Raw genomic sequence first — 24713 nt, 5'->3', positions numbered from 1 at the left:
GATGAAAGTGGTACAGTCTTGGGCCTAGTTGCAGGCCGTACTTATATAGGATGACTTCATCCATCCACAGCCCTAGGGAGGTTTGGATGAATTTAATGTAATGTATTTCCAATGAAGTGGTTTTGTATTTTATTGGATAGGTTACAGAGGTTAACTGGTGACAATTTATAGTTAAGTAAATGTTTAGATAAATAAAAGTAAGCCTTGTGAGGGAGGTTATTTAAGCAATAAGGCCCGGGGAGGTGTAGTACATTTTACATTTACATTTTAGTCATTTCGCAGACGCTCTTATCCAGAGCGACTTACAGTAGAGTGCATACATTTTATTACATTTTTACATACTGAGACAAGGATATCCCTACAGGCCAAACCCTCCCTAACCCGGACGACGCTATGCCAATTGTGCGTCGCCCCACAGACCTCCCGGTTGCGGCCGGCTGCGACAGAGCCTGGGCGCGAACCCAGCCCATCCTGGGCGCGAACCCAGACACTCTGGTGGCGCAGCTAGCACTGCGATGCAGTGCCCTAGACAACTGCGCCACCCGGGAGTCCAAGGGGTGTTCTTAGGCACAATGCAACGCGGAGTTATAAACTGGTTACCAACGTTATTAAAGCAGTAAAAATAAGTGTTTTGTCATACCCATTGTATACGGTCTGATATATCATGGCTGTCAGCCAATCAGCATTCAGGGCTCAAACCACCAAGTTTATAATTACAAGTAATGGGGTGTAATAGCTTGTAGGCATGGATGGGTAGAGTGTTGATTTGATCAATTGTGTGTGTGTTTATGGGGGTAGGGGGTGGGGTTTGGGGGGGTACAGGTAAGGTCATCTAGAGGTCACCGGGTCACGTGACACAGGATCAGTAGGTGGACTGATGGGGGGGTGATGTACGTCATGGGGTGAGTGGCGAGTACAGCTGTGTTTGACCTACATGTTTGTCCTATGTCTGCGGCCAAGGGAGCGTGTTGTGCCTGTGTGTATGTATTCATGCATGCGCATGTATGAATGTGTGTGTGTGTTGAAAGTGCTGATGGGCCTCCCAGAAGCCCCTGGCTGCAGGAGAACAATCCAACGCTGGGGCTTTGTGGTCCTTTTTGTCCTTGGGGGAGGGGGGGGTGTGTGTGCGCATATTAGTTTGTTTATGAGTGTGTGTGTGTATGTGTATATGACTGAGTTTGTCCAGTGCTGTATAAATAGTGAGCTGTGGGCTCGAGGCAGTGATTCTGCTGAAGATGGTTGATGTTCCTGGACCTCCGCTCATATCTCTGCTGCTGCTGTTGAGTGTGTCGGCTCTGCCTGCCGCCGCATACACCCTGACCCCCGGCAGACTGCCCCAGGCCCAGCACAAAGTCCTGCAACTAGGTGAGCCAGAAACACACAGTCATCTTAACTACACCTCTCTCTCATTTATTCAGTGTGATCTCAACCCTTCCTACTTGGGCCAATAACTAAAACAAAGTCAAACATAAAAATATATAATTCTAATTGTTCTGACCTGTGACAGTCACAAAGGCTGTGTTTACACAAGCAGCCCAAATATCAGCAAAAGAGCAGATCTGATTGGTCAATAGACCAATTAGTGGAAAAAGTATCAGAATTGGGGTGCCTGTGTAAACGCAGCCATAGTCTCTGATCTCTTATATTCTTGAACCGGCCCACAGACTTTGACATGGCTGATCAAGGATCAGTATTAGTCTGACTGTACTGACAGTTCATGTGTATTTTGTCTCCTATAGACTGGCCTAAGGACTGTGGCATGGCACACTACAAACCCAACATGGCTGAACGGATCGTCTCTGGCAACGAGGCCAGACCTCACTCCTGGCCATGGCAGGTCTCCCTACAGGTAATCAATCAACAAATAAACCAATAAACATACTTCAACCTGCTAACTTAGGGCACCTAATTTTTACTTAGAGACGAAGTGAAACTTTCACTTAAAAGTAACTGTCCATAATTTAACTTGTTTCCAAATAATGTTATTGACTAGTCGTATACTCGTATATGGCCAAAGCAGAAATTTGAGAAAACCCCCCCACCTCAAACAGAAGTTTCAAAAATGCTAGCTATTTCCTCTTAGAAACCGGGTAGTTTGGCTCCTGGATGCTGATTGGCTGGATGCTGACCACAAACCCCCGAGGAGTCTTATTGCTATTATAAACTTTTTACCAACCCAATTAGAGCAGTAAAAATAAATGTTTGGTCATACCTGTGCTACACGGTCTGATATACCACAGCTGTCAGCTAATCAGCATTCAGGGCTTGAACCACCCAGTTTACATAAACTGTGTATTTTGATCCCGGAATGCTGATAGGCTGACAGCCTTGGTATATCAGACCGTATACCACGGGTATGACAAAACATTTATTTGTACTGCCCTAATTACATTGGTAACCAGTTTATAATAGCAATAAGGCACCTTGGGGGTTTGTGGTATATGGCCAATATACCACGGCTATGGGCTTTATCCAGGCACTCCCCATTCCGTCGTGACCAGGAACACACTCACTTGGGTCTTATTGCTTAAATATACCACGGGTATAGGCTTTATACAGGCACTCCCCATTCCGTCGTGACCAGGAACACACTCACTTGGGTCTTATTGCTTAAATATACCACGGGTATAGGCTTTATCCAGGCACTCCCCATTCCGTCGTGACCAGGAACACACTCACTTGGGTCTTATTGCTTAAATATACCACGGGTATAGGCTTTATCCAGGCACTCCCCATTCCGTCGTGACCAGGAACACACTCACTTGGGTCTTATTGCTTAAATATACCACGGGTATAGGCTTTATACAGGCACTCCCCATTCCGTCGTGACCAGGAACACACTCACTTGGGTCTTATTGCTTAAATATACCACGGGTATAGGCTTTATCCAGGCTCCCCATTCCGTCGTGACCAGGAACACACTCACTTGGGTCTTATTGCTTAAATATAACACGGGTATAGGCTTTATCCAGGCACTCCCCATTCCGTCGTGACCAGGAACACACTCATTTGGGTCTTATTGCTTAAATATACCACGGGTATAGGCTTTATCCAGGCACTCCCCATTCCGTCGTGACCAGGAACACACTCACTTGGGTCTTATTGCTTAAATATACCACGGGTATAATGCAAAATGACTTGTTTACTGTTATGCACTGCTCCAAAAAATAAAGGGAACACTAAAATAACACATCCTAGATCTGAATGAATGAAATATTCTTATTAAATACTTTTTTCTTTACATAGTTGAATGTGCTGACAACAAAATCACACAAAAATTATCAATGGAAATCAAATTTATCAACCCACGGAGGTCTGGATTTGGAGTCACACTCAAAATTAAAGTGGAAAACCACACTACAGGCTGATCCAACTTTGATGTAATGTCATTAAAACAAGTCAAAATGAGGCTCAGTAGTGTGTGTGGCCTCCACGTGCCTGTATGACCTCCCTACAACGCCTGGGCATGCTCCTGATGAGGTGGCAGATGGTCTCCTGAGGGATCTCCTCCCAGACCTGGACTAAAGCATCCGCCAACTCCTGGACAGTCTGTGGTGCAACGTGGCGTTGGTGGATGGAGTGAGACATGATGTCCCAGATGTGCTCAATTGGATTCAGGTCTGGGGAACGGGAGGGCCAGTCCATAGCATCAATGCCTTCCTCTTGCAGGAACTGCTGACACACTCCAGCCACATGAGGTCTAGCATTGTCTTGCATTAGGAGGAACCCAGGGCCAACCGCACCAGCATATGGTCTCACAAGGGGTCTGAGGATCTCATCTCGGTACCTAATGGCCATCAGGCTAACTCTGGCGAGCACATGGAGGGCTGTGCGGCCCCCCCAAAGAAATACCACCCCACACCATGACTGACCCACCGCCAAACCGGTCATGCTGGAGGATGTTGCAGGCAGCAGAACGTTCTCCACGGCGTCTCCAGACTCTGTCACATGTGCTCAGTGTGAACCTGCTTTCATCTGTGAAGAGCACAGGGCGCCAGTGGCGAATTTGCCAATCTTGGTGTTCTCTGGCAAATGCCAAACGTCCTGCACGGTGTTGGGCTGTAAGCACAACCCCCACCTGTGGACGTCGGGCCCTCATACCACCCTCATGGAGTCTGTTTCTGACCGTTTGAGCAGACACATGCACATTTGTGGCCTGCTGGAGGTCATTTTGCAGGGCTCTGGCAGTGCTCCTCCTTGCACAAAGGCGGAGGTAGCGGTCCTGCTGCTGGGTTGTTGCCCTCCTCCACATCTCCTGATGTACTGGCCTGTCTCCTGGTAGCGCCTCCATGCTCTGGACACTACGCTGACAGACACAGCAAACCTTCTTGCCACAGCTCGCATTGATGTGCCATCCTGGATGAGCTGCACTACCTGAGCCACTTGTGTGGGTTGTAGACTCCGTCTCATGCTACCACTAGAGTGAAAGCACCGCCAGCATTCAAAAGTGACCAAAACATCAGCCAGGAAGCATAGGAACTGAGAAGTGGTCTGTGGTCACCACCTGCAGAACCACTCCTTTATTGGGGGTGTCTTGCTAATTGCCTATCATTTGTTGTCTATTCTACCACCTGTTGTCTATTCCATTTGCACAGCAGCATGTGAAATGTATTGTCAATCAGTGTTGCTTCCTAAGTGGACAGTTTGATTTCACAGAAGTGTGATTGACTTGGAGTTACATTGTGTTGTTTAAGTGTTCCCTTTATTTTTTTGAGCAGTGTATTTACGCTGGTAACTGGTTTATAAAAGCAATAAGGAACCACACCTCCTCGGGCCTTATTGCTTAAATAGAACATGATGTCATGTTGCCTCATTGGCTGAGCTGACCAATCAGCGGTCTACTCGCATGAATATTTTTAATGACCGGTATAAGCCCACACCATTCTGTTGTTGGGGTACGCCCACACCATTCCAACACAGAAAGGCTGCTTTTTTAAAATACTTAATTGCCATTTTTTGGAAGGAAAAATATTTCACTCATATTGTAATTAAATGCAGGTTATATTTCATAGAAATCTGGAAACACTGAACACTTATGTGAGACTTGTAGAGGAAGGTCTTGCTTGTGGGTTAATGGTACCTGTGTGTCTCAGGTTCGTCCCAGAGGCAGTAAGCACTACATCCACGTCTGTGGCGGAACACTCATCCACAAGAACTGGGTCCTCACCGCTGCCCACTGCTTCCAGAAGTAAGACCAGTTAGACAGTAGACACACACTGACTCCCTAAGTAAGATGAGCCATTTCTATAATGTTGTGTGCTACCACTCATTAACCTGAGCTAGAAATAACACCTAGGAGTGCTCTAGTCTCTAACCCCTACACTAAAAGACTAGTCAATACACCTTCAGAAAACGTCAACGACTAGTAGACTACTAGATTACCTGTGTGGATTGTGACAGTTTCAGTCTGAACCCTGTGTGAACTCAGTTACCCACCATGCTGTGTGTCTCAGGGGTAAAGCCGAGGATGCTGGGAGTTGGAGGATCGTCCTGGGGAAGCATCGGCTGAAACGTTCCGAGACGCCCGAGAGGACTATCCCGGTGAAGAGGATCTACCGTCACGAGCACTTCCGTTACCCCACACACAGCGAGCTGGACTACGACATCGCCCTGGTCAAGGCTGCCACCGACATCGTGCCCAACAACCACATACGCTATGCATGCCTGCCGCGCAAACAGATCAACCTGAAGCCTGGACAATACTGCTGGGTGACCGGCTGGGGAGACACTCGGGGTAAGGTGGGATGAGAGGGGGAGGTACAAGGGTTGAGGTGGGAGGCTGGAGGGAGACTATAACCACTTATGTGAGAACTAAGACTGGGGACAAGAGAGCATCGACCAGGGTTGTGTTCAGTAGTAACAAGAATGTTACTCAAAAGGTAATCCTGTGGTGTATCCCTGTCTGTGTATCAGGTGGGAAGGAGAACGTGTCTCTGGCTGAGGCTCTGAACCAGGCCCGTCTGCCCATCATCGACTTCAAGACCTGCCGTCAGAAGAAGTTCTGGGGAGACCGCGTCCGGGACTCCATGATCTGTGCCGGCTTCAGAGATACAGAAGGACCACCTGCTGCCTGCCAGGTAGAAAGGGACAGAGGAGAGAGCAAGGGAGAGCAGTAGAGAGATGGGGACAGAGAGGGAGGGTAGGAGGGAGCAAGGGAGATGGAGGGAAGGGTGGGACAGAGGCAGGAATGGGAAAGAAAAGGGAGGAAGAAATACATACTTGTACTTTGTATTAACATCGTAATGTGATCTAACAATGTCTCTACCCCCTCTCCTCTCAGGGTGACTCAGGGGGTCCTCTGCTGTGTCAGCTGGGGCGTGACAGGTGGGAGGTGCACGGTGTGGTGAGCTTCGGCCCCATCGGCTGCACTGTGGAGAACAAGCCCAGCGTGTTCACCCGCACCGCCAACTACATCCCCTGGATCGAGGCTACCCGCATCAGAGACTTCTTCCTGCACTAGACCACACACACACAGAACCTTACAACCCTTCTGCACCCATCAAACTACAGCATTGTTTCTTGTGGAGAGACACCATATTGCAGTTTGTTTCGTAATCACACTCATGTCAATGATTCAGTGTTGTTCCATGTCCATAACCTATCGAATTTTGTCTTGAGCATTCTGTTCTGCTAAATGTAACATTCAGAATCATGTTATCCTATTTTAAATGGTGCATATTTGCAATTTGTATGGCATTTATGACACCTTGACCCCCACCCTGTCCCCAACCACTGCTCCACTTCCTGGTTGTACTCTTTACTGACTACATTTCCCACCATGCACCCAATAAAGTTAGCAGAAAAAGCAGAACATTGTGAAGCTCTTCTTTCTGGTGTAGAACACTATGGTTATTAGTTTAGCTTACTGACCGATAGTGTAGCTGAGTTTGTGGCAGGTGAATTCAAACCCAGTCAGTCACAATGGCACCCCCCCCCCCCCCCCCCCCCACACAGGCTTTCACCATGTAAACAGCATGAGCACAACTGACAAAGACCCAGGGCAACACATTCGTATTTCCATTGTTTGTTGTATTGTTCTTACAGTGGGATTAACAGGCAAGGCGACACAGATAATATACACACTTCCAGTACTGTTTGGAGGTAACTTTTTAAACAGGCCAGCATCAAGCCCAACTAACAGGAAAATAGTACTCACTATGAACAGCTGCATTAGAACAGTACTGATGGTAAGGCCTTGGTAGGGTGTGTGTTGGGAAAGTTTCTCATTGCTCTTCAGTTTGAAGAGAAGAGTCTTGTGGTTCGTATCTGAAGGACTACAACCAACATCAAGAGACAGGACTACAATCATGGAGCAGCTTTATGATCAGGTCTAAGACCAGTGTGGCAGAGGTTGTTCAATGAACCATGCTTAGATGATGAATAACCTTGCCTGAGAAGACTTGCTTTAGCGCTCTGTGCTAACCACTAGGCTTTACAATAGGGAGGTAATAGTCTTTACATGTTAAAGGGCAATTCCACCACTTTTCAACCTCCTATCCATCATCAAAACAATGTATACATATGTGAAAACAGTGTTTCTAGGATCTGTGGTTTAAAAGAATGTCCTAAAAAAACTGACATCACAGGGTAAGATTAAAACCTTCAACGAGTTTCTGGCCCAAGGCAGGGTATGTTCCTGCTCCCCACGTCACTGCAAATCTCAGTGTTTAAAAATCACTTTTGATGTTATCAGGTAGAACCTTTTAAACTTCACATTTATTTTCTACAAAATGTAGAAATGCACCATTTTCACAAAACGTTGACACATATTGTGTTGGAGAAAATGAAAGATAGGTTGAAAAGTGGAGGAGTTGCCCTTTAAATACCTCTTCGGTAACACCAGCAGAGGTCTTCAAATATATCCATCATTCCTTCACCCCTTCTCGATGTAATCACTGATCGGACATTTTATTTTTTACATTTAACCTTTATTTACCTAGGTAAGTCCATTAAGAACAAATTTGTATTTACAATGATGGCCTACCCCGGGCCAAACCTGGACGACACTGGGCCAATTGTGTGCCGCCCTATGGGACTCCCAATCACAGCCAGATGTGATACAGCCTGGATTCAAACCAGGGACTGTAGTGACGCCTCTTGCCTTACACCACTGCGCCACTCGGGAGAGCATAACTAGATAGGTGTAAACAGATCTCCACTGCATTGTTTCCATCGCTCCAGTCATGTCAGATCAGTGACTACTTCACAGAGAGGGAGGAAACATGTGAAAAGTAATACAACAGGGGCCCAGTCTCCCTCTGCTTACTAAATACTCTTAACATGTCTCTCTCTCTCTCTTTCTTCCCGGCTACTAGACTCAGCATTCAATAATATAACAACAGATACATTTCTAAAAACAGTTCCCAATACAATAACACATGAACCCCTTGGAAATAGCTTTTCAGATATATGGGGGGTGAGAGGGGAGGTACCCCAAAGGGACTGGGCTGTGTCACCGGGTGGGCGGGGCAGCAGGGGCAGTTGTGTGTAGACAGAGGGGTGTTTCTCGGAGGTCATTTTGTCCATGGTTTAACGACATCTCAGTCCTTCCTCCAATATCCCAGAACCGCTTAAAAAAAAAAAAAAATAATCAGGAAGTGAACAGGGGAATAGGCTGTTGATATTTGTGGGAGGGGTTTGACTACTGGCACCCTATTCCCTGAGGATCTGGAGGGAGGGAAGAGGGTGCCATTTTGGAATAAACCAAATAGACAGGGACGTGTTCAGTAGACACTTGAAGAGGAGCCGCCTCTGATATGGCCCCAGTTGCTGTAGAGAGCGTAGGCACCGGACAAGGCTAACCCCGCCAGACCACCACGCGCCACTCCCTTCAGCCCTCCTGAAACACAACACACACACACCCAATAAGATGAGTGAGACAGACCATGGTGTTTACACGGCTCCTTGACTAATCACAGACAGGGCACACACACACACACACACACACACACACACACACACACACACACACACACACACAGACACACACACACACACACACACACACACAATAAGATGAGTGAGACAGACCATGGTGTTTACACGGCTCCTTGACTAATCACAGACAGGGCACACACACACACCTACCTGTGGATTTGAAGAGCATGCCTGTGAGAGTCCCAGCAGCCACAGTGTTGATATCATCCTCTGCTCCTCTAGCCTTCTCTATGGCAACGCCAAATACACTGTACAACAATGCTGCACACACACACACACACACACACACACAATGGTTAATACAACAATAGTAAGGACAGAAGACCCTGACACCTGGTTAGCATGGTGATGAAGAAGAGATGAGGAGAGAGGAAGATGTGAGTACTCACCAACAGAGCCCAGTGTGTTGGCCCATGATGCACCTTGTCTGGTCACCATGTTGAGAATCCTGCGGTCAAGGTCAGATAAGCGAGCCAATCAGAGAGCAGTATATAGAGCACCATACAATATAGCATTTCTATTAGCATGACTAAGACCCGCCTCCAACGTGATAACACTAAAGCCACATACTACTGGAAGAACATAGTGGTGCTTACTGGACGTTGCGAGGTTTAGTCCAGCCCATTTCTCTTGTATCCTTCAACCCCATCCTCAGACCATTCACTGTCCCAAACGCAGCTCCTAGAGATGGAGAGAATCAGATACAAGCAGAACCAGCAGACAACATAACTTAATCTGGGAGAGGGGGAGTGAAAAGGACAGAGAGAAGAGATGAGAGAGGGAGAGAGAGAGAGAAACTGAGGGAGGAAGGAAGGGAGAGAGGGAGTATGCATCTCACCTGTGATGCAGCAGCCCCCAATGGTGAAGAAGGCCAGTTCAAACCTCCCTCTGGTTTTGCTGGCCCCTGTGGGCAGAATGAACTCATCTGTGTCCTGGAACACACGCAGGTTAACATCTGTTATCTTAGTCGACATGTTATTGGGAATGACACAAATCAATTCTACATTTATTGATTGAGGTCAAATGTATACTACTAGCTAACTAGAATATTTTACCTGTACGAGGTAGCGGGGGTCGACATTGAGATAAGGTGACAGGGGGCTCATTCCAGTCACTGTGTAGAAAATTGGACAATTCAACAGTTGTCATGTTCAACATAAACCTTAACCACCTCTGTGATGTCAACTTGTCTAGCTAACGCTAGTTAGCATGCTAGCTAGGTACATGCATAAATTGTCAGGGGCACTTACATGGGACACCGGCGAGTTCTGTGTTGGAGTATTCGCTGCCGCCAAAGAGACTCCCGAAGCCACCTTTCCCTCCCGATCCGGGGGCATTGTTGTCCATGTCTGGGGAAGATCTGGAAACACACCCGGCAAATGCTTCGGATTGGAGATGCTGGTTGGGTGAGCTAGCTAGCTAGCCTAGCAGACCAAACGGTATGATGCAAGCCGAGAGACCGACAGTTCTCGTTGGAAAAGCTATATAGCGATATTTCCTGGTATCTACAACGCAGTAATATGTTTACGTTTCAATGGGTTTGTACACTGTCTTACTGTAAGTAGTCAGGTATTGAACTGATCTGATTTTTGTAATGGATGGTTGGAACCCAGCCTTTTCATCATGCTTCTCTGACCTCCACGCTTTGCCGTAAAGCGACCACACAGATGATTACGTAAAAAAAACGTAAACACAGCATTGAGGTCAATAACTAAACGTAAAACGGGTGAAATAAAGCAATTATTGCATTTGATACGGGGCTATAAACATATCGAAATACATTTGAGATGACTGAAGTGACAAAAGCCATACATTCAGATGTAAATGAAGCGTAAAGGGTCCGATAATCTTTGCGACGGTTCATGACATCACAGGGTCAGTTAAAGTACTAATATATTGCGCTAGATGGAAGCAAAGTAACATTAAATCGCTCAACGCCAGTTCGTCTGTAACCGAAAGACCAGACCCCAAAGAGTATAATAACTAACTCCTTTCATCTTCCCTTTAATTCCCATTTCATCTGTGACCAGACTATGGAGACCACCAGTACTCTCTTTGATGAGACTTTAATGTGTGTTAGGTCTTTGTTCACTATAAATCTGTTTTGCTTTGCATAGACACACCCACACACACAAATGTTTTGGCTTGCGCCCTCCTTAGTGTGTGTAGGCCTGGCCTACACAGTCCAGCCATCTGTTGCGGGTCAGAGGGATACTGAATACATTTATTGTGATTTAAAAAAAACACACACAAATAACAAAAAATGTCTTATTTAGATGCAGCCACTGTAGCTGCCTTGTGTTATTGTGTATTCAGCCCAGTCCAAGTGGAGCGATGAAGATTGTCATTGTTGCTGTGTGTGTGTGTGTGTGTGTGTGTGTGTGTGTGTGTGTGTGTGTGTGTGTGTGTGTGTGTGTGTGTGTGTGTGTGTGTGTGTGTGTGTGTGTGTGTGTGTGTGTGTGTGTGTGTGTGTGTGTGTGTTCAAGCTGCCTGGCACAGTCTGTGAGTAACTGTTGTCCCCGAATGGGAGATATGTGAACCCGCTGGCCTCGTACAATACCCTATTCAGTCTCACGCGCACGCATGCACACACGCACACACACATACGGACTGGCCAAGAGGCTAGCTCATCCTCAGCCAATCACCAGGAGGGAGGAGGGGGCACAGCCCAAAAAAATGGTGTATGTGAGAAAAATAGCTGTGATGTCATCTTTAATCTTCTTCTTCTTCTCTCTCCCACATGCACACTTGTTACTAGATCTCTCTCTCGATCTTAGCTATCTCCACCCTCTCTTTTTTCTCTCAGCTGAACTAAAGCTGAACTAAACCAGTACAGAAAGGGGCCTCAACAGGACCCTTGTGTGTGTGCTTGCTGTCACAGAGACAAGAAGTGAACATTGTGGCTCTTTAAACAGGCTCAGTGCAGTGTTTTACAATTTTATTTGATATAGCCTTTATATATCCAGGTTAGTCTCATTGAGATCAAATCTATTTTTCAAGTGAGACCTGGTCCTAACAAGACAGGGGGGAACCATGTTTCTGACAAATATCAGGCATAGACACACCATTAACAACATTTATACGTTACAATTACAGAAACATTCCAACGTCGTAGATAAAAATCAACCATATGTAACACCGCATGAAGCCCTAATGACAATCACATTCCTCAGTAACATGTGAGTCAAGCAAACTTTTAAACTCCTCAAAGGAAACAAGATTCTGGTGTTTCAAGCTATGGTCTGGTAGTAGGTGCCAGGCACATTGTTTTGTGTCAGGAACTGCAACACTGCTACACTGCTGGATTGTTCACGCTCAACAGTTTCCTATGTGTAGTGTCACCCACCCAAAGGACATCAAGCCAACTTGACAACTGTGGGAAGATTTGGAGTCAACATGGGCCAGTATCCCTGTGGAACGCTTTCCACACCTTGTAGATTCCATGCCCTGACAAATTGAGGCTGTTCTGACAGCAAAAGTGTGGGGGTGGGGGGGTGCAACCCAATGTTAGGAAGGGGTTCTTAATGTTTGTATATTCAGTGTAGATCATAGTACACCAATATTTAAGCCTACGTGGAGTCAAAGAAGACCAGCCAACAGCACTATAGAGATCATAGTGATGTGTGAGACGCTTTTGGTTGGTGGTAATCTTAAAGGATGCATGCTGCACAGAATCAAGTGTCTTCAGGGTAGAACTTGAGGTTGGCATGTAAATAACATCACTGTAGTCCAACACAGACAGGAATGTACACCGTATCAGCGCTTTTCTGGCTCCAAAGAAAAACAAACCTTATGAAGGTAATAAAAACCTATTCTCAATTTTTTTTTACTTTTACCACTTTTTCTCCCCAATTTCTGGATATCCAAATGGTAGTTACAGTCTTGTCCCATCGCTGCAACTCCCCTATGGACTCGGGAAAGGCGAAGGTCGAGAACCATGCGTCCTCCAAAATACGACCCTGACAAGCCACACTGCTTCTTGACACTGCTCGCTTAAGCCGGAAGCCAGCCGCACCAATGTGTCGGAGGAAACACCGTCCAGCTGGCGACCCAGGCCAGCTTACAGGCGCCCGGTCCTCCACAAGGAGTCGCTAGAGCGTGAAGGGTCAAGGAAATCCTGGCCGGCCAAACACTCCCCTAACCCGAACGACGCTGGGCCAATTGTGTGCCGCCTCATTGGTCTCGGCAGGCTGTTACACAGTCTGGGAAGGAACCTGGGTCTGTAGTGACGCCTTAGACCACCACGCCACTCGGGAGGCCCAACTTGAGTTTCTTTACCAGCTTCTCAACATGATTAGTGAAGCTCAGCTTCTCATTCACTCAAACTCCTAGATATTTGTACGTTTTGACTTGCTATATGAATTTCCTTTCAAGGTAGCAATGACATGGTTATCCGAGTATTGGAAGCTGTGGGCTAGTATTGTCTGTCGGCTAGATTAGACAGAGAGGAGAGGAGCTTACCACATGGTCTGGCGAAAGTCTGAGAGATCCTGGCAGTGGTGCTAAGTACTTAAGAAAAAATGATTTTACTATTTATATTTATGAAAACTTTTACTTCACTACATTCGTTAAGAAAACATTTTACATTTTCCCTGACACCCAAGTGTACTCGTTACATTTGGAATGCTTAGCAGGACAGGAAAATGGTCCAATTCACACACTTGTCAAGAGAATATCCCTGGTCATCTCAACTGCCTCGGATCGGGCTGACTAACTCAACACAAATGCATCGTTTGTAAATTATGTCTGAGTGTAGGTCTGCCCCTGGCTATCCAGGTTTGCTTAATATAAGGAATTTGAATCGATTTATACTTTTAATTTTGATACCCAAGTATATTTTAGCAATTACATTTACTTTTGATACTTAAGTATATTTAAAACAAAATACTTAGACTTTTACTCAAGTAGTATTTTACTGGGTTACTTGAGTAATTTTCTGTAAAGGAACTTTTTCCACCACTGGATCCTGGACTGAACATCATAAAACTAGACAAAACAGGAACAGCCAAAATCGAGAGCACACACACACAAACACACACAGTGTTCTAGATGTTTCTGACAGGTGCATCTGCCTCAAACCCCAAATGGGAGAATGACGCAGTAGGAAAAGGGAGCATATGGGGAAAGGCAAACCTTTATCTTCTCTTCCTTGGCATTTCTTCTTCTCCCTCGCACTCATTCTCAATCTTTCTCTTTTAGCCCACTCTCCTTCCATAGGACAGTCATATTGATGTTCTTGCTCCCACACTCTAGTCTAGCGGGTTGCCAGATCATACTCCTTCTCCCCCAACAGCTGCAGGGGCAGTATCCGGAACACAGGCCCAGAGCCAAGCCTGGGGCTCAATTACCTCAATTACACCCAGAGAGGGTGTAGGAAGGGCAGGGAGAGAACAACCCACTGACAGCCCTGTCAAAGAAATATTTTATAGGTCTATATACCGTATGTGTGCTTGGGTGCAGTCTTCGAGAGAAAGAATGTACAGCAGTTAAAATATGACACATGGCTGTAATTAACCGTGGAATGAGAGAGATACTATATGTTAGGGAGAGCCACGGTGTTCCAGTATAGTTCGCTCAGAAGATGTGTTTGCATGTTTGTGTGTGGGTAGGTAGGTAGGTGTGAGTGAGTGAGGTTAGGTTGCACAATCGATTTGCTTCAGATTGCCCATCATCTTGGAATCTCCTTTTTAAAATCTGTCTAGCTGTTTGAGTGGGAGAGAGCCAGAGAGATGAGGGGGAAGGGGGAACAAGTATGTCTAGCGTACTTTCTTTCTAAAGTATATAAGTGTATTCCAATAGTATCTGCAGTGTGTCTAAGATTAGTACGCAGAAAGGAAGCTCTGAGGAAACTTTAGATGCTACAGAGAAAAAGTGACAAAGTTTGTTAGTTTTTTTAAACTACCAGTTTAATAATATGTTATCGTTTTCCAGTACAAAGAGTTATTTTTTTTAACCAGCTTTTAAAAAGTTAAACATTAACAACACTTTTTAATTATCTGATTCACACAGTATATATTTGAAAAGAAACCAAAGCAGAGACAGATATGAGTAAAGAGGTTAAAAGTACAGGACTGGTCAGTTAGTACAAAGAGTAGATTAATATTCAGTACTACAGAGTTAATCCTCCTTTACATACAGAAGTTACAGAAGGTAAGCAACACTGAGATTAACTTGAAAAACAAGAATCTTCCAGAAAATGTGAAGGTTTTCAGTACATCAGGACTTTAAAAACACTTCGGACACTTTGTGAATGGCACATTGGCTGGAGGCAATATTATCTCTTAAACTGAATGAAAAAATATATTCATAGTAAGGCATACTGTTCTTATCTGAAAACATAATTTAATGTTATTTCTCACATAAAAAATATAATATAAAATTGCATTATAAAACAGATGTTACAGATGTTATACATGTACAGTATTGTCCATGTTTTGTCTTGAAGGAGACGGTTTGTGTGGAGTAAACACAACCGCTTGGCAAGAGGCTAGTTAGGGGCTCAAATATGTAACACACACACACACACACACACACATCTAATAACACAACACTATACGATAGAGTGTGTTCTCAAAGGCAGACACACACACACAAATACATAAACATCACTCCCCAAAATAAAATAAAGACACAAAATTAATACTGTGCTGAGAAGATCCTACTGCACAAACGGAAGGAACAGACCCTTTGGCACTTCACTCTAAACCCAGAAGACGTGTGGGTTTATGTTAAACCACAGCATTGAGATGGGTTCTGTAAAATACACCACATCTCTTTCACTGTGTTGATAGAAAAGATGGCGTCAGGTTATTCCTCTTTCATGGAGATTAGAAAGCCTTCATAAAAAGGCTGGTCTGTAACAGATCTATTTAAATAACTAAAAGGCACTTTGTTCTCCGCATTTCTATAATACTGTAACGTTGTGGTTGAGACTATACCTGGAGAGCTTAGATCTTACACATTAGATAGGCTCCGCTCACTGTAGAAAGGCAGGCATGGTGCAACAGTCGAGACTCTAGTCTTAGAGAGGACCTTGTGTGAAACTGGTGTGCCCTGGTAATCCCGATCTAAGTAACGTTTTGTGACAGTGACGTTTTGAGAACAGGGACAGTCAGACTAGTGGGCGTGGAGGGTCAGTGTGCTCGACAAGTATAATTATGATCATACATATATGACTGTTATTATATGGATTATTGAATTATTATAATATTATAGCTCCACATTGACTCAGTGCAGGGCAAGGAATAGAGCCAGGTTATCTGACCAGTGCAGATTGAGGAGATTTGGTTAAAGGGGGTTGTGGTTGGGTGGTTTGGCTGTGGGGTTTCCTATAAAAGTGGCACATGGCTTGATAGTGTAGTGTTTGGGTGGGTGTGGCTGGTGACTGGGTCCTGATTGGGTCCTGAAGGGTCGTTACCATGGCCGCTGGTCTCTGGTTGGTTAGGCAGAGGTGACTCTGGGGGAGGGGCGTGGCTGTTGTCCAGAGCATGGCAACGAGCGAGGCACGGGCGGGTCATCAGTGGGCAGAGGTCAGGGGTTAGTTGCCGTGGCAGCTGGGGGGGGGGGGTTAGGAGACAGACGGACATACACACAGAAATGAGAACATAAAAAAGACACACAGAAAAAGATAGAAAGAGATTAGTGTCAGCTAGTGGTGTCAAGATGACCACATGAAAGATCTACTCCAGTCACACAAACACACAACACCTTCATAAACACTACATTGACAGTTACAAGTCAGTAGCCGCAGGTTGACATAAGGTCTGGCATCTGCATTAAGTGAGTGACACGATGTGAGATGCCAACCAGTGACTGCTGACATAGGCACTTATAAATGCTTATGTACTGCTAATGAAGGCATTGTAAAAGAGCCTTTGTAGAAGGTTTGAACACTGTTACAGTGAGGCTAGCTGCATTACAGACTGAGAAACCATGGAGAGAGCAGAGGGTATGGTTTCTTGTGAGGGTGTGACAGTGTCAATGACGTCTAAAGCTGCTCTGACTAACCCAGTGTGTTTCTCAACCCAGTCGACTTGTGTGGACCACCAGTTGTCTCACATAATCTAGTCCTAATCATCAATGCCTTGATGGACCAAATCAGACATGTGAAACGACCACTAGGTCCTAGAGGTTGGGTTCAGCAGTGGTTACGGTGTAACGTTATGGTGTCTTCACAGAAAAGACCAAATGCAATGATGACCAATTAATTGATTAAAAATGATCTGGTGATGATTTCCAGACTGCTGTTAAGCATTAGAGAAGAAACGAGGCCTGCAGTTAACAGAGAGCCATGACATGTTAAGAGATGTGGTTTTTAGAAGGAATTAAGAACAGATATTTTTAACAGATATTTTCAAATTATAATAATATTGGTTTTCAGATTCTTCTTCTTTTTATCTCAATCTTTGGTTCTCTATGCACACCAGTTAAACTATAGCTGACACACAGCAAGGCAAGTCCTACTGTTACCAAAGTGACACCAAGAAAACACCAACATCACTTTAACACATAAAGTCATACTGAAACAACCCTTGAACCATTTGCTTCATAAATATGAATTAGAGCTTCAAGTCTAAACTCTAAAGAAAACATCCATTTATTTTTGGAAAGCACATGAGCAAAAATGACAATTATCTAAAAAGAACAGGCTACGCATAATGAGATGACAACGGAATGTCTATCTAAATTCTCTCTCCTGTAAACCCATCCCCACCCCGAAGGTCCAGTAATGCTTACTTTACACACACACACTACGGAAATCTCCTAATAGAGATTTCAGTAGTCTTTTAGAAGTATAGGGTCATATACTACACAGTATATAGGATCATATGGAGTACGGCTATGAGGTGGCTGTTTCAGCTTCAAGTACTGTATGTCTCTGATCCATGAGATCCACAAAACAATCATTATAAAACCACATCAATAAATAAAAGAGTAGATTAAAAGGTAGAGTTTACTTTGACAAAATCAAATGAAAGGAATGGTGTAATGTAAGACAATATAAAAAAAGATGACTACTTGTCTCTAAGGTTGAACAGTAGTGAAATAACCAGGAAACAGAGAAAAAGAGAGAGAGAGGAAGAAAGCAAGGGACACACCTTCTCATTCAAGGGTTTTTCTTTATTTGTACTATTTTCTACATTGTATAATAATAGTGAAGACATCAAAACTATGAAATAACACATATGGAATTATGTAGTAACCAAAAAAGTGTTCTTGAAATTTTCCAGATTGACTGACCTTCATGTCTTAAAGTCATGATGGACTGTCATTTCTCTTTGCTGATATGGACTTGGTCTTGGTCTTGCTCAAACGCATTAAGAAGGAAAGAAATTCCACAAATGTACTTTTAACAAGGCACACCTGTTAATTTAAATGCATTCCAGGTGACTACCTCATGAAGCTGGTTGAGAGAATGCCAAGAGTATGCAAAGCTGTCATCAAGGCAAATGGTGGCTACTTTGAAGAATCTCAAATATAACATATATTTTAATTTGTTAAACACTTTTTTGGTTACTATATGATTCCATATTTGTTATTTCATAGTTTTGATGTCTTCACTATTATTATACAATGTAGAAAATAGTACAAATAAAGAAAAACCCTTGAATGAGTAGGTGTGTCCAAACCTTTGACTAGTACTGTATGTATGTGTGAATATACAGTTGAAGTTGTAAGTTTACATACACTTGGGTTGGAGTCATTAAAACTCGTTTTTCAACCACTCCACAAATTTCTTGTTAAGAAACTATAGTTTTGGCAAGTCGGTTAGGACATCTACTTTGTGCATGACACAAGTAATGTTTAATTTTTCCAACAATTGTTTACAGACAGATTATTTCACTTATAACTCACTGTATCACAATTCCAGTGGGTCAGAAGTTTACATACACTAAGTTGACTGTGCATTTAAACAGCTTGGAAAATTCCAGAAAATTATGTAATTGCTTTAGAACAGGGTGTCAAACTCATTCCACGGAGGGCCTAGTGTCTGCAGGTTTTTGGTTTTTCCTTTCAATAAAGCCCTAGACAACCAGGTGTGGGGAGTTCCTAACTAATTAGTGATGTTAATTCATCAATCAAGTACAAGGGAGGAGCGAAAACCCGCAGACACTCGGCCCCCCGTGGAATGAGTTTGACACCTGTGCTTTAGAAGCTTCTGATAGGCTACTTGACATTCTGAGTCAATTGGAGGTGTACCTGTGGATTTATTTCAAGGCCTACCTTCAAACTCAGTGCCTATTTGCTTGGGAAAATCAAAAGAAATCAGCCAAGACCTCAGCAAAAAAAATTGTAGACCTCCACATGTCTGATTCATCCTTGGGAGCAATTTCCAAACGCCTGAAGGTACCACGTTCATCTGTACAAACAATAGTAGGAAGGAGGAAGGAGACGCATTCTGTCTCCTAGAGATGAACGTACCTTGGTGCGAAAAGTGCAAATCAATCACAGAACAACAGCAAAGGACCTTGTGAAGATGCTGGAGGAAACAGGTACCAAAGTATTTATATCCACAGTAAAACGAGTCCTATATCGACATAACCTGAAAGGCCGCTCAGCAAGGAAGAAGCCACTGCTCCAAAACCACCATAAAAAAGCCAGACTACGGTTTGCAACTGAACATGGGGACAAAGATCGTACTTTTTGGAGAAATGTCCTCTGGTCTGATGAAACAAAAATAGAACTGTTTGGCCATAATGACCATTGTTATATTTGAAGGAAAAAGGGGGAGGCTTGCAAGCCGAAGAACACCATCCCAACCGTGAAGCACAGGGGTGGCAACATCATGTTGTGGGGGTGCTTTGCTGCAGGAGGGACTGGTGCACTTCACAAAATAGATGACATCATGTCGAAGAAAAATTATGTGGATATATTGAAGCAACATCTCAAGACATCAGTCAGGAAGTTAAAGCTTGGTCGCAAATGGGTCTTCCAAATGGACAATGACCCCAAGCATACTTCCAAAGTTGTGGCAAAATGGCTTAAGGACAACAAAGTCAAGGTATTGGAGTGGCCATCATAAAGCCCTGACCTCAATCCTATGAAAATTTGTGGGCAGAACAGAAAAAGCGTGTGCGAGCAAGGAGGCCTACAAACCTGACTCATTTACACCAGCTATGTCAGGAGGAATGGGCCAAAATTCACACAACTTATTGTGGGAAGCTTGTGGAAGTCTACCAGAACTGTTTACCCCAGGTTAAACAATGTAAAGGCAATGTTACTAAATACTAATTGAGTGGATGTAAACTGGGAACGTGATGAAAGAAATAAAAGCTGAAGTAAATCATTCTCTCTACTATTATTCTGACATTTCACATTCTTAAAATAAAGTGGTGATCCTAACTGACCTAAGACAGGGAATTGTTACTAGGATTAAATGTCAGGAATTGTGAAAAACTTAGTTTAAATGTATTTGGCTAAGGTGTATGTAAACCTCCGACTTGAACTGTATATACAGTATATATGTATAGATATGTATATATATATATATGTATATATATATGAGAGAGGAAGGAAAGGAGAGGAGAGAGAGGGGAGAGAGAGGAGAGGGGAGAGAGAAGAGAGGGGAGAGAGAAGAGAGGGGAGAGAGAAGAGAGGGGAGAGAGAAGAGAGGGGAGAGGAGAGATAGTGAGAAAGAGAGTGAGAAACATAATATGTGAAGAGAGCTCTCAGAACTCTAAAGAGAGTCACAAGGTCACAGTCAGATGAAGGAACGGTCCATTCTAAATTCAGGGGACAACAGACTGTTGTTAGACATTTACACACAGCCCACTGTTTGACTTTCCCCTCACATTCTGGTCTCATTCCTCTCTTAGCAGGCGGCACACATTGGTCAACTGACGGACACACACACACTGTCGCGCAAACACAATCAAAACCCCTCAGGAATGCGTATTGCCACTCACACAGTCTGGTGATCTAACTGACCTCTGTCGGTGTTCACTACTCTTTGGTAAGGATGGGCTCTCATATTGTGGCGTTGCACCTGAGCCGTCATCGCTCCTGCTCACCACATCACCAAAACACAGGAGGTTAACAGTGACATCATCAAACAGTGACATCATCAAACAGTGACAGAATCATTAAGAAGACAGACAAGAGGCCCATTTCAGATAAGCCTGTCCAGTGTGTGCATGTGTGCGTGTGTGTGTGAGAGGTCCATGTGTAGGAGAGAGTTCATCTCTCAGCCTTTGGTTTGGAAAGCCATACCTGGAGACAGAGAGAGAAATAGAACCAGGTCACAACACAACAACACAACCCTCATGCCCAAATCAACTTGATCTGTGTGTGTGTGTGTGTGTGTGTGTGTGTGTGTGTGTGTGTGTGTGTGTGTGTGTGTGTGTGTGTGCTGAACAGAGAGAAACCTAACTGGGAACACCTAAGTGAGGAACTTCATGTTCTCATCACAGTGGAAGACTCACACAACAGAGCTCAGATCAAACTACTAAGAGCTACCGCAGAGGTCAAGAAACTCCTCGTACCAGCTGTGAGTACTAGGAGTTTCATGCTATAATTGTCTGTATCAGTGTATCTGTGTTTACCTAGTACACCAGTAGTGTCCATGGGGTATTCTAGTATAGATGGAGTTAGGGTGTAGGGGGAATATTCGTAGGGAGCGTAGAAGAACCCTCCTGATTCAGGTGATTGCTGCATCAGTGCTGCGTGCTGATTGGCTCCTTGCATGAGGGCCTGCTGACTCTGGATCTGACGAATCAGGTGAGGCATGAGGTTGGGCTGTTGACCAGGGGCGGGGCTTCGCATAGCCTGCTGCATGACAGGGGAGGGGCTGGAGATGAGCCGAGGCTGCTGAGAGGAGGCTAGGGAGAAGGCCATAGTGGCTACACACATCATGCACACACAGACAAACCCACACAGACACACCCACAGATATCCACACAGACACACACCCACAGACACATAGAGAGAGAGAGAGAGAGAGAGAGAGAGAGAGAGAGAGACCGAGAGAAAGAACAAATAGACAATCCATTACTAGATGGAAAAGAAAACACCTCCCTCAAAAAGTCAGTTTCAGGACAGGCGCTTCCTGAAGATGTCATCACACATCATGCACCCACACACCCACACAGACACACCCACAGACACAGCCACAGACACACCCACAGACACAGCCAAACAGACACACCCACCCACACACCCACAGACACAGCCAAACAGACACACCCACACAGCCAAACAGACACACCCACAGACACACCCACAGACACAGACACACCCACCCACAGCCACACAGACACCCACACAGACACATAGAGAGAGAGAGGCCGCTTCCTGATGATGTCATCCTTACGTTGCTTGATGTTGGCGTCTCTGTAGGTTCCGTTGAGAATGGCGAGCTCCATTAGCTGCATCTTTTTTAGACTGTCCTCTCCATCAGCCTACACACACACACACACACACACACACACACACACACACACACACACACACACACACACACACACACACACACACACACACACACACACACACACACACACACACAGTTGGCTAAAGGTTGGATTATGCTACGCTTTGGCCAACAGATTGTGAGGGATGTACAGCTAGGTCAGGTTAAACTAACAGATACACTTGAAGTCGGAAGTTTACATAGACCTTAGCCAAATACATTTAAACTCTGTTTTTCACAATTGCTGACATTTAATTCTAGTAAAAATTCCCTGTCTTAGGTCAGTTAGGATCACCACTTCATTTTAATAATGTGCAATGTCAGAATAATAGTAGAGAGAAGGATTTATTTCAGCTTTTATTTCTTTCATCACATTCCCAGTGTGTCAGAAGATTACATACACTCAATTAGCATTTGGTAGCATTGTCTTTAAATGGTTTAACTTGGGTCAAACGTTTCGGGGCGCCTTCCACAAACTTCCCACATAAATTGGGTGAATTTTGGCCCATTCCTCCTGACAGAGCTGGTGTAACTGAGTCAGGTTTGTAGGCCTCCTCGCTCACACACACTTTTTCAGTTCTGCCCACAAATCTTTGATGGAATTGAGGTCAGGGCTTTGTGATGGCCACTCCAATACCTTGACTTTGTTGTCACAACTTTGGAAGTATGCTTGGGGTCATTGTCCATTTGGAAGACCCATTTGCAACCAAGCTTTCACTTCCTGACTGATGTCTTGAGATGTTGCTTCAATATATCCACATATATTTTCCTGCCTCATGATGCCATCTATTTTGTGAAGTGCGCCAGTCCCTCCTGCAGCAAAGCACCCCCACAACATGATGCTGCCACCCCCGTGCTTCACAGTTGGGATTGTGTTATCGGCTTGCAAGCCTCCCCTTTTTCCTCCAAACATAACGATGGTCATTATGGCCAAACAGTTCTATTTTTGTTTCATCAGACCAGAGGACATTTCTCCAAAAAGTACGATCTTTGTCCCCATGTGCAGTTGCAAACCGTAGTCTGGCTTTTTTATGGCGGTTTTGGAGCAGTGGCATCTTCCTTGCTGAGCGGCCTTTCGTTTTACTGTGGATATAGATACTTTTGTACCGGTTTTCTCCAGCATCTTCACAAGGTCATTTGCTGTTGTTCTGGGAATTATTTGCACTTTTCGCACCAAAGTACGTTCATCTCTAGGAGACAGAACGCGTCTCCTTCCTGAGCCGTATGACGGCTGCGCGGTCCCATGGTGTTTATACTTGCGTACTGTTGTTTGTACAGATGAACGTGGTACCTTCAGGCGTTTTGGAAATTGCTCCCAAGGATGAAGCAGACTTGTGGAGGTCTACAATTTCGTTTCTGAGGTCTTGGCTGATTTCTTTAGATTTTTCCATGATGTCAAGCAAAGAGGCACTGAGTTTGAAGGTAGGCCTTGAAATACATCCACAGGTACACCTCCAATTGACTTAAATTATGTCAATTAGCCTATCAGAAGCTTCTAAAGCCATTACATAATTTTCTGGAATTTTCCAAGCTGCTTAAAGGCACAGTCAACTTAGTGTATGTAAACTTCTGACCCACTGGAATTGTGATACAGTAAATTATTAGTGAAATAATCTGTCTGTAAACAATTGTTGGAAAAATGACTTGTGTCATGCACAAAGTAGAAGTCCTAACTGACTTGCCAAAACTATAGTTTGTTAACAAGAAATTTGTGGAGTGTATGTAAACTTCTGACTTCAACTGTATCATTAACCCCTACCCACACACTCTGATTTTCTGGGTTAAGTTAAAGGCCAAAAATGTGATTTTCCTGTGTTTTATATTTATTTCCACACTATGAGGTTGGAACAATACTGTTAAATTGTGAAAATTATGATAATGCATTTTTAGTGTTAGAGCTGTTTGAAAAGACCACCTGAAATTTCAGCCTGTTTTGGTGGGATGGAGTTTTGGCCTTCCATGACCTTCTATGCAGTAAATTAGTTAATAGACCAAAAAAAATTCAAACCTCTCCACCAATAACATCTAGTTTTAAGTTTCCCCTGCAAAACTCTTGTTTGAGAAATTGCTCTTTCCTAAGAAGCTATTTTTGTAAATGATTTACAATTTTAATTTGAAAACAATCACATTAAGGTACTTAATTGTTACCCAGAAATAATTTGATATTGAGATAAAAACGGCTACACTGGGCCTTTAACATGTATCGTTATAACCTCTCTGGTGTTGATACTGCACCCTGATTGGACATTTTACCAGACAGGGGCGGGACAGAATAAGTTGACAGCATTAGTTATATTACTGTAAATCAATGCAGTGTGATCTGAGAGTTCGTTGAGGGTTCATAACTACTCTATTCAAAGTTGAATTT

At 44.2% G+C, this 24713-nt stretch overlaps 3 protein-coding genes across 6 annotated transcripts in view; 1 reads left to right on the top strand and 2 right to left on the bottom strand.

Moving 5' to 3' along the window:
• The first annotated feature begins 1182 nt into the window (after positions 1 to 1182).
• LOC129822183 (chymotrypsin-like elastase family member 2A) lies at positions 1183 to 6793 on the top strand. Its single transcript, XM_055880282.1, has 6 exons — positions 1183 to 1365; positions 1740 to 1849; positions 5094 to 5188; positions 5454 to 5734; positions 5914 to 6077; positions 6281 to 6793. The coding sequence occupies exons 1-6, from the start codon at positions 1236 to 1238 to the stop codon at positions 6458 to 6460; spliced, it is 960 nt and encodes a 319-aa protein (XP_055736257.1). The 5' UTR covers positions 1183 to 1235; the 3' UTR covers positions 6461 to 6793.
• Positions 6794 to 7008: 215 nt separating this feature from the next.
• On the bottom strand, positions 7009 to 10969 carry LOC129822138 (mitochondrial import inner membrane translocase subunit Tim23-like). The gene is made up of 7 exons (XM_055880157.1): positions 10188 to 10969; positions 9993 to 10051; positions 9776 to 9869; positions 9534 to 9618; positions 9327 to 9385; positions 9088 to 9198; positions 7009 to 8839 (listed from the first exon to the last, which is right to left on the bottom strand). Exons 1-7 carry the CDS (start codon positions 10282 to 10284, stop codon positions 8724 to 8726), a joined length of 621 nt encoding a protein of 206 aa, XP_055736132.1. The 5' UTR covers positions 10285 to 10969; the 3' UTR covers positions 7009 to 8723.
• Positions 10970 to 11841: 872 nt separating this feature from the next.
• Positions 11842 to 24713, bottom strand: part of LOC129821979 (protein quaking-B-like) — a 40392-nt gene continuing 27520 nt past the window's right edge. The window contains exons 5-8 of one of the 4 annotated variants that reach the window (XM_055879901.1): positions 22247 to 22334; positions 21480 to 21776; positions 20866 to 20940; positions 11842 to 16490 (exon numbers count right to left, since the gene is read on the bottom strand). In XM_055879901.1, the coding sequence (XP_055735876.1) occupies positions 16468 to 16490; positions 20866 to 20940; positions 21480 to 21776; positions 22247 to 22334 (483 nt within the window). In that variant the 3' untranslated portion in view covers positions 11842 to 16467. Of the gene's footprint in view, positions 16491 to 17510; positions 21148 to 21479; positions 21777 to 22246; positions 22335 to 24713 lie in introns of those variants that run through there. The other 3 variants (XR_008754453.1, XM_055879814.1, XM_055879984.1) reach the window with 3 other exon arrangements.

This window comes from Salvelinus fontinalis, chromosome 1, assembly GCF_029448725.1.
Source record: "Salvelinus fontinalis isolate EN_2023a chromosome 1, ASM2944872v1, whole genome shotgun sequence".
In the NCBI taxonomy this organism is placed as follows: domain Eukaryota; kingdom Metazoa; phylum Chordata; class Actinopteri; order Salmoniformes; family Salmonidae; genus Salvelinus; species Salvelinus fontinalis.
This window is presented reverse-complemented; position numbering and strand designations above follow the sequence as displayed.